This window comes from Argentina silus (genome assembly GCF_951799395.1).
Source record: "Argentina silus genome assembly, chromosome: 12".
In the NCBI taxonomy this organism is placed as follows: Eukaryota; Metazoa; Chordata; class Actinopteri; order Argentiniformes; family Argentinidae; genus Argentina; species Argentina silus.
In genome coordinates this window covers 15176382-15186645 of record NC_139666.1, presented here as the reverse complement: position 1 = coordinate 15186645, position 10264 = coordinate 15176382, and the positions used below count along the sequence as shown (strand labels likewise).

At 44.0% G+C, this 10264-nt stretch overlaps 2 protein-coding genes across 2 annotated transcripts in view; one reads left to right on the top strand and one right to left on the bottom strand.

Annotated features, from left to right (window-relative positions):
- The first annotated feature begins 4092 nt into the window (after positions 1-4092).
- Positions 4093-8379, top strand: stx19 (syntaxin 19). The gene is made up of 5 exons (XM_083681251.1): positions 4093-4323; positions 5966-6310; positions 6462-6698; positions 7003-7215; positions 7364-8379. Exons 2-5 carry the CDS (start codon positions 6086-6088, stop codon positions 7595-7597), a joined length of 909 nt encoding a protein of 302 aa, XP_083537377.1. The 5' UTR covers positions 4093-4323; positions 5966-6085; the 3' UTR covers positions 7598-8379.
- A 1056-nt stretch (positions 8380-9435) lies between these two features.
- Positions 9436-10264, bottom strand: part of LOC310813552 (ADP-ribosylation factor-like protein 13B) — a gene marked incomplete at both ends in the record, with an annotated part of 1240 nt that continues 411 nt past the window's right edge. The window contains one exon of the mRNA XM_083682610.1: positions 9436-9644. Coding sequence (XP_083538736.1) covers positions 9436-9644 — 209 coding nt within the window. The remainder of the gene's footprint in view (positions 9645-10264) is intronic.

Below are 10264 nucleotides of genomic sequence, written 5' to 3'. Positions count from 1 at the left end.
AAGTATCCTTTTCTAAGTACTGTGTATGCTAAACAATAGCTCTAAATCAGGTCAACAGACAAGGGAGCAGAAATATAATAATGACAGCTTTTTCAAGGGGTCAAAGGGGTTGCAGTTTACACATGACCTACCAGCTGATGGTAATACACTCATTCTCTTTCAGCCCAGAGACAAATAGATGGATGTGGCAAAGTTGGTGTACAAGTTGTGCACCATATTGTTTTCTCTAAGCGTTACATTCTCTCTGAGAGTCTGTGTGGGATACTATGGTTTTACAGTGTACGGACCCACAATACCGTCTATGGTTCCACATAGTTCTGCAATGTGTTACTGTCGGTATGTGGGTCATTAATACAGGTAAGAGGAATTGAGCGGTACCGTGCTCTGTTGGCAGTAGAGGAGAATCAGGGCCAGATGGGCTCCAGGTGGATCCAGAGGGACCAGAACCCAGTATGGGGCTAGAGCTGGGAATAGCTTATGGTCTGGTTTCTACAGCAGGGCTGCAGCACTCCAGTCCCCAGTGGGATCTTTGTACTCTCCTCAGCAAACCGATTTAGACCTGGGTAACCAGGTGTGTGACATCTCTGGCCAATCAGTGACGTTAATTGTTCAACTAAGTGCCAGGCAGGGAGAAATGAACAGCAGCAGGACTGTGGTCCTTGAGGGCTGAAGCTGTGATCTACACAGTATCATTAAAGCAGGAAGTACCTTTCTGTCTACTCTGCAGTTCTACTGAATACATCTGCCCTGTAGGGGACTCACTGATGGGGTCGTACAATGCAGTTAAATATACATGCTTTGAAAGTTTGGTGAACCATCCCTATTCACCTCCTTAATCTAACACTAGGGGGCGATGTGCTGCAGGCTTAGGTGCACATGCAAACAGTGTTTGATGATACTTCTTGGGGATTTAAACCAACCCAAAACAAGTCACACTTCTAATCCAACAACAAAGTGCGAGAAACATTTAAGTATACATATGGATTTGATTAAGTCTAATCAAATCCATATCTATAGCCAGAGAATAACAACAAATACACAGAGATGTCAGTCACACTTTCCATTAAGATGACTGTGGCTGGGGCATGTGTTGAAACTGAACTGGGGTTGAGGGTGGGCTTTGGGCTCTAACAAGAGAAGACAGGCTCTCAAGGGCGCCCTCTTGTGTTAGCAGTGGGTAAACTCTGCGCCTTTTTTTTAGCCGAATCTTCTTGATGTCCTTCCTGTCCTTCTGAGAAGACTTCTCATCAGCGTTTCCTTTATGCTGCTCCTCTTTCCTTTCTGCCTCCTCTTCTCCCTGCCTTTCCACAGTCTACATGCATCCCACACACGTTCATACCGTCAATACAGCCCATACAGCTGGCTCGCTTTGTTTATATGAACCATTCCAAAGACATCTCTAATCTGATGGACACTTCTGCTGACTCATGCATGCATGCACACACATACACACACACACACACACACACACACACACACACAATACTTTGGTCATGTCTTCTGCTGCATATCAGAGTGGATATCTGGCTGCAAGTACATCATGTACATTTCTGTGGCGGGGGGATTGCAACTAACTGAATACAGTACAAAGAGACCTAGACAGAAAGCACACATCATAACTTTGAATCACATACAGGAGGGGGTAGAATAATTCCCATGCCCTGTAGATCTGCCCTCTGCCACGGATTGATGAGCATTCCCAGGGTTACAGTGTTTATCTGAGAGTTGGGGGAGGTTGGCAGAGTCTGTGTATCTTTAGCCTTCAGGTCTGGCTTTCCTAGCAGTAAGTTATAGCTGTTAGGGAATGTCAGTGTGTACTCTGTTATATGGGCATAGTAGTATCCAGCTCTCTGACTGGCTCATTTCACTGGGTGTACCCTCTCACCTTAGTATTGACCTCGCTGATTGGCTCAAATGGAAAGGTTATGACTGCATGATCCTTGCCCTGCACATTTTCTCGATCTCCTTTCTTCCCTATGTGCTCTGTCTCTCCTCCATCCCTCTCCCTCCCCTCCCTGCAGAAAGAAAACAGCATTTGTTCTCTAGGTACATTCAACTCCCACACCAAGTTAAAAGACAAGCCTTGACTCACATTCTCTATTCTCTATTGTTGACATTCTCCACAGTAACTCGTATCAAAGCACTCTTAGAACCAGTCATTTACAAGAGGCAAGCTGAGGGTGCTCAACGAACAGCAGTGATCATGATACCTGATTGTGAAGCAACAAAGTCAACAGAAATGAGTGTATCTTTCATTTGTCCCATTGAACAAAACATGGCACTGTGAGAGTATTCTCTGCCTGAGTGTCTGTCAGTAAATAGAGAGGAAATACAGCTCACGTTTCCTCTTCTCTCTCCTACACCTTTCTCCTTTACCCTAAGCTCTCTCCATCTCTCCCTTTCCTCTCTTCGATTTCCCCTTCACCTCTCCCCTGCTCTCTTCCTGCCTCTCTCTCCTCTATTACACCTGTTCACCTTCTGCCTCCCCTTCAACACTGCAAACTGTCTTTATTATATCCATAGAGATATCTTTATGGTTCTGTCCTCTCGTCTCCTCTCTCTCCCTTCCCACCTTCCCTCGTTCTTTCCTTTCCCTCTCCTCCCTCACCTCTCCTCTCTGTTCAGGCATGCTCTCTCTCTCCACTTCTCCTCTTTGGCACTCTGCATTGCTGTGTCCTTTAGCACACGCTCACTGAGGGCCTCATAATCATGGAATATGTAGTCGAGTAGCCAGTGTAGTCCCTCACTGATGGACTTATCCAGGGTCTTCCCATAGCCAAGCACAGCGGAGCACGTCTTCTAGAAGGTCAACACAGCCTGATACTGTACCAACTGTAAACACTCTGATACTGTAGCTTTCACCATCATCATAGATGAGGTATGACTCAGTTCCAAGGTTCCATTAAAACCCAACCCATAACCCCTGAGAGCAACACTCACTATGAGACAGTGACATTTGTGTTGGTTGACCAATGGCTCCAGTGAGAGGTGCTGTATCAGATCCACCTCCCCTAAAGCACTGGACAGGTCCTGCTTGTTAGCCAGCCTGGGGGAGGAGGAGGGGGAGGGGGAGAGAGAGAGGGGGAGGGGGAGAGAGAGAGGGGGAGGAGAGAGAGAGAGGGGGAGGAGGGAGAGAGAGAGAGAGAGAGAGAGAGAGAGAGAGAGATGCATGAGAGAGGATATGCATGAGCAAGGCCAGACAGGTAGGTGACAGTTAGTGATGCAGGTAACGGTTATGACCAGTTAGTCTGTCTTTCCATTAAGTGCTTATACGAGTGAATACCACTGACCTGTTACAATATGAAACCGGTTTACTTTGTTGTCACAACACATTCCCATTAGGAATGACATTCCCATCGGGAGGTATGACATTACTCTAACCGAAACAGTGAGTCACATTGTTTTGGTTAAGTAGAGTAATGTCACACCTCCCGAGCACTGATGTGAACACTATTGCCTGTCTTGACTGTACAGTTATTAAAAGAAGAGTTTTTCATTTGAGAGTTGTTCCTTACTGTATGCATTGAACTGCGGCATTAACATTTTCACAGATTTTCCTGAACTTTCATCCCCCAAAATGGTTCCTTCTCTTCGGTGACACCACTTCAAAGAGCCTCTTTGAGGTTGTAGAGAGTGACTATGTCCCTTCCCTCCTAAAATGCTCCAGGAATTCAGGGGCTTGTCAGAAACAATCTGTCAGAGTTACTCAGCAGGACCACTGAGGCCTGAGAAACACAATAGGACTCACACCAGGGGCTTAGTGAGCTCCACCCTTTCAGATAGAAATGTAATGTACATATAGAATAGACCTATTCTACTTTACAGGGAATCATTATTGTTCTACACAATACATTTCTATTTGTTTTGTGCCATTGTCCCCTGCTGAATACAGTAAGTCCCTGAGCAGGGTAGAAGTGTTCCACACTTCTCTCTTTACTTAATCACGTCACCACCCCTTTCTTCAGATAGGCTAATGAGCTTCCATCTTATTGGCTGGAGAGAGTCCTCCCTGTGAGAGGGGGGAGTGGTCTTGGACTGGTTGAACCAGATTTCTTGGGAAGTGAAGTTGTACCTCTGTGTAACAGTGCTGAGGAACAGTTAACATAGTGGTTAACTCTAACAGGATACACGCATACACCCATGCCGTACTGCTAAAAGGCCTCTGGTATGGAGAGCTCCCACAAGAAGATGACCTGAGGATACCTTTCAGAAGGATGGCTGATATACAGCTGGATAATGGATATCCATGGATGGATCATGTGGCAGTCACATTCCTGGTCAACTCTAAATGAAAGCAGCCTCCTTATCTCACAGACTACAAAGGTACATATTATAGTCATTCAAGCCAGTTTCACTACCTGACATTGGTATTTTGAATATGGTAACAGTTAGAAGACAGTTTGTGAATTATTTCATGTGAGATTAATTGCGCTCAAGACACCAAGGGGGTTTAATGTTTTACATTAAGTAAAGGTGCTATCTTTACAATGATTTGTATATTTAATTATCCACATAAATAGATAGCCATGGTTTAGTAAAGTACATACAGTAAGTTATGTAAAGCCATGAGATATAGTTACTATAATAACCCATTTGAAAGGAGAACTTAGCTTGTCTCTTCCACTCCGGCAATGCACCTGCATTGAGGTAAGAAATGTCAACACAGGCAGTTTCCTCATAAACACAGTGGCAGATGAAATATGGTAGGTTGGAAAGTTGTCAGAGAACAGACCAGAAAAATTACATTTAGATAAAGGAACATTGGCTGACCTCAGTTTGTTCCTGACCTGGTTTTCAGGCAAAATGTCAGATCACACTGTGTTCTGAAACCAATTGTGAAATGTTTTAATCAGCTCTCCTGGCTGGAGTCAGGTCTATAATGTTAGAACACGCAGCAGGCCTCCCACACCTCAGCACAGCCACAGCTCAGGCCAGAGAACAATGACCACTCTTATGTTCATAAGCTTTGCCTGTGAGGAGATTGTAATGACACCACGCACACACACGCACGCACGCACGCACGCACGCACGCACGCACACACACACACACACACACACACACACACACACACACACACACACACACACACACACACACAGGATTGCTCTCAGTCTTTCCTGTGTGAAATCCATCTGGTAATGGGATAGTTAGTGATTTTCAGCGCACCATTTCATTCAAGCCAAACATTCTGTTCACCCCACCCCAACATGTACTTCCAAAAGGTTATGTTCAGGTCCTCCAAACCACAACCCAGACAGCACATTTGGAAATGGAAGTATTAAACTCCTGTTCATATTCTTCAGTGCACTGTGAAAAGTGTTCAATATTTAGTAGTCGCTTAGAAAACCCTCAATTTAATTCTGATCTCTGTTCTATTCCCTCAGCAAACTGTCTGAAAGTGTATGTATTAGAAGGTCACTTCTTCAAGAGCTATCATTATATCAGAGAGAAACACTGGCAAGGGGAAATGCCTTGCTGCTCAAACATAAACAACCAAAGTTTTCCTGGGAAAAAGCTGAAGCACTGTAAATTCACTGATGCTGTAGATAAACTTTCTGCTCATCCACTCTCTCACTGTTCAGCTTTTAATGCAAGTCCTCAGTGGAGCAAAGTGCACCATCATTGATTACAGCTGATAATGTTATAAACAAACAACCACTAGGTTTTGACTCAGACTGGATACACCAGAATACATACTTGCACCACATGATCTAGATTTCCTTATTATTATAATGACTGGTTAGAAATGCTCAACGTCACTAGTTAAACAGAATGTTGACTGGAACAAGTTGGATGTATTTGAACTTGGAAATATCATATTTTGGGCGTATCACATCTACTGGAAGCTACATCAAACCAAACTCGCAATCTCACAGGTTTGAGACAAAAACTTGTTAGAAATATCTTATGCATTATCATTAGCTGACTTTCATTGTCATTAACCCCATATCTGCCTCATCACAGGGCTAGAGGAGTAGAGAGGACTGAGACATTCAGAAACACCTGACCTGGTGTCCTCTGGAAAGAGGCGAACTCTACTGAGAGACTGTCCGAGGAGTGAGCTCCACTGAGAGGCCTCTAATCATGAGGGACCGGCTGGAAGAGCTGCACCAGAGGGCCCAGGAGTTCAAGCAGACCGGGAGCGATGCGGACCAGAACCCACTCTCAGGGGAAGATAACTCAGAGGACCCGGCAGGGATTGTGGTCACATACCCTCAGGCTGTGATGTTCGAGGAGGAACCTGTCATCGAGAATTTCCTGTCCGAGGCCCAGCGTATCCGTGACGCCCTCACTGAGCTGGAGACGGAGGTGAGTTTGTTTCTGTCAAATGCCTTCCAAAAGCAGCTGTATATTCAGTTTGTTACTCACTTCATGCAACATGGTTTGAATGTACAGTATCTGAATGTGTTAGAAAATATTGTATTAGAGAGCTATCCTCTATCCTCTCTTCTCTGCCCAGGTGCTGAAGTTCAGCCAGCAGCAGAAGAGCCTGGTGGCGACCATGCGTCGCTTCAGTGTGATGAAGAAGGAAAGCAGTGTAACGCGGGACATCAAGCTGCAGGCGGAGAGCCTCCACAGGAGCTTGGACGCCCTCTCCAAGCAGGCCCAGCGTACAGAGACCCAGCAGGGACCAGCAGCAGCTGCTACACGCATCCAACACTCCCAACACGCAGCCCTGCACAGGCGCTTCCAACAGGTGGTTACATAACTACCTTTGAAGACACTTTACATTGATTTTCCCCTATTCCTGTGTAATTAGGCATATATTAAAACATGTACACTGTATGGAGGTAACTTCATGTGAAGTGTGACCCTACCTTGTTCTTGTTCTTGTTCTTGTTCTTGTTCTTGTTCTTGTTCTTGTTCTTGGTCTTGGTCTTGGTCTTGGTCTTGTTCTTGTTCTGTTCTTGGTCTTGGTCTTGGTCTTGGTCTTCTTCTTCTTCTTCTTCTTCTTCTTCTTCTCATTCTCATTCTCATTCTCATTATCTTATCATCATTAGGTGATGCGTCAGTACAACGACAGCCTCCTGGCTAAGCAGGAGCGCTGTAAGCACTTCATCATCCGCCAGCTGGAGGTGTCTGGGCGTGAAGTAACAGAGGATGAAGTTGATGAAATGGTTGCTACAGGGAAGTGGGAGGTCTTCAATGAAAACCTTCTGAACGATGCTAGGATTACACGATCACAGCTGTCTGAGATTGAGCAGCGTCACAAGGTAGGAATGATAGCTAGACAGGATGTTAGCATTTTTTAAAAATTCTGTTGCCACCATCACATTGCAGATTTAGCCCCTCCTTGAAAACAATCCATTGAGTATTCACAAATCTTAATGACTAATTGAGTTTCATCTCTCCAACCATCAGGAGCTGCTGAACCTGGAGAGTAACATGAAGGAGCTGAAGGATCTGTTCATGGATATCTTCATGCTGGTGGAGGAGCAGGGAAGGTACATCGACCACATCCAGACCAATGTGGAGAAGACCCAGGACTATGTCACCGTCACCAATGAGAAGTTCAAGCTGGCCGCCAGGTACAAGAAGAAGAACCCTTTAAGGAGGTTGTGTTGCTGCTGCTGTCCTTGGAGTTGGTGCACATAGAGAGGGACTAGACTTTGGTATGTGATGCCAGGAGAGGGGGACTGACTCTGGGCTCGGACAGCAGTGGAAGTGCAGAGGAAAAGAGATGGAGTGGAGCGATTTTATAAGAACCACGGATGTAAAAAAAAAAATCACTCTCAATGGACAGAGATTGACCAAGAGGAATTTGATTCATAAAGAGGATGTCATCAAGAGGATTGACTGGTAAAGAAAGAGGCTGCGGGGATTATTTCCTCACACATTGGCTCAGTACTGATAGTGGAGACCTTTACTCCTTTCTGACAGAAACGAGAAATAAGGACAGAGAGCCCGGCCAAAGACTGCTACATCAGCAAGACTGTACAACTCCACTGACATGTCTATGGGGATAAACCATGAACACTTATTTCATGAATCTGCCACAAATATTTATTCAGCATTAGTTTTTGTTTTTACTCAATGTGAGTACTTAGTACTTAGAATATATTTAGCAGTGTGTCTAACATCAAATTAAGCTTAAGGGAAAACAATTTCACTGTGGACCAGAAATTTCACTTTAAGTGTATATATAATTTGTTTTATATATCTCAAGTTCAGGCTTATTTGCATTTCAGGAGATGACTACTTTAAAAGTCAAACCTGAGACAATTGCTCAATGTTACATTTTCATAATGGTCAACACAACATTTCAATGGTCAACACAACATGTACATTTCATACAATACCAAGAACTTCATTGCTGTAAAATATTTCTGACTCTAAATGGCATACAGGATGTAATTATGTTCAGTAAAACTATGACACATTTCATCAACATTGTCTTGTCAGCTTTGTGGGAGTGAAACTTCGTTTTTCCTCATCATTGTTTTCTTTTGTAGTATTGTTTTCTTTTGTATAGAAAGAACAGTACAAAACTCAGAGGGAATACATTCATTGAAGAGTAACAAAGGATGGGAAACATATTATATAACATATTATTGAGTGAAACCTTGTTAAAAGACCATATGTTTCGTCGTGAACAAGGGAAATTCCAATTCCCCGTCACGGCTCAGTATAAGGATATGTCTGTGGCTACAGGGAAGTTGCCCTTACCTACAGATCTAGGATCAGCTCACTCTACCCCTATCCTAAGGGGAACATGCTAGTCTGACCTTGGGCTCAGTGTCTACAGACACCCTTGTCTGTGAGTCAGGGACCCAAGTCAGAGCAAACACAGCTGAACTGGGTGTGTCTGTGCTGGACTGGAAACTCTGGTTTAACTGATATCAGAGGACAACTACATTGTTGAAAGAAGCACTGTAGGGTATGGGGATGATATTACCTTGTGTAAATACCTGTATGAGATAATACCTGTGTATGTCAGCTCGAGCACACATTAATAGGAACTAAGTCTAGGGTAACTGTCCAACTTCAATTGTTTCACATCTCACAATCAGTACCCTCAGAGCCACAAAAGTATGATAATAGACTTTTATATTATATGCTGTAAATTTGCTACCCATTGGAGCATAATAGTTGTCTGCTCTCCTCCCCTAACTCCCATTATTAAGTACAGGTAATAGTAATAGGATAATAGGATAATAGTAATAAGTAATAGGACTGTATTTAATGTATTTCTGAGAAGCAACCATGCCACCAAGTGTTCACTGAGAGAAGGACAAGAGGAAACACATGGTTCATGGCTAAACATTCCATATCGGACAGCCAGAAAAAAGTATACTTCCATTACAATATGGAAACAAATTGCTTTAACTCAAATTATTATGAGTTACAATAGATCTCAATTACTTAAATGTAATTTCTATTTCCAGTAGATACATGCCAGACAATAAGTAACCCAAAGAGCCTGAGTGAGATACTCACAGTAGGACAGGTTTGCCAGCGATGCATGGGTGTCTGAGGACTTCAGCGAGGGTGTTTCTGGTCTCCCGTAGACGTTTAACGTCAGTGGAGTCCACCACAAACACCAGGCCATGGGACTTTGAGAAGTAGTTCCCCCAGGTGGCCCTGGATTTGCGACACTGAGCCAGGTCAATCAGAGTCACCTCAGAGCTCCCCAGCCTAATCTCTGTTACAGAGAAACCCACCGTAGGAACCACAGACACAGGGTCCTCTATGAGCAAGAACATAAACATAGCCTACCGATCAATGATCCTATAGGACGTACATACTCAAACACATCACTATTCACACAGACTGCTCACCATAAAAGTACCACAACTGTCATGTTTACATTAATGATTATGATGTCTACGTGAGTTTTTCGAGTGCGATCGTCGATGATAGAGTTGTCAGGAGATATCCATCATCATGTGTGTGTGTGTATCAGATCAGACAGACTGGCGCTCAGAGGGTTTTCCTAAACGTCTGAGAAACATCAAATATCCTGATTGAAGCCAGCTGTGGTCAGTACAGATTTCTGTCATTATTGTACTGCCTTGTTTTATCACTCCCTTCAAAAGTCCGAGCGGTGGTAATAGGACCCTCAGCATGTGCTAAATCACACAGGTGAGATTGCCTGCTACTGGGACACCACTTCAATAGCAGAGACCCCAGGGGCACTGACACTAAGGAAGAGGAACCATCAGTCTGTATTCACCACAGCTGTTAGGTAGTTGACCTACAGTACAGTATTAGACATTTTCATGTTTTAGATGTTTGGGCTGAACCATATACTGTACCTTCAAT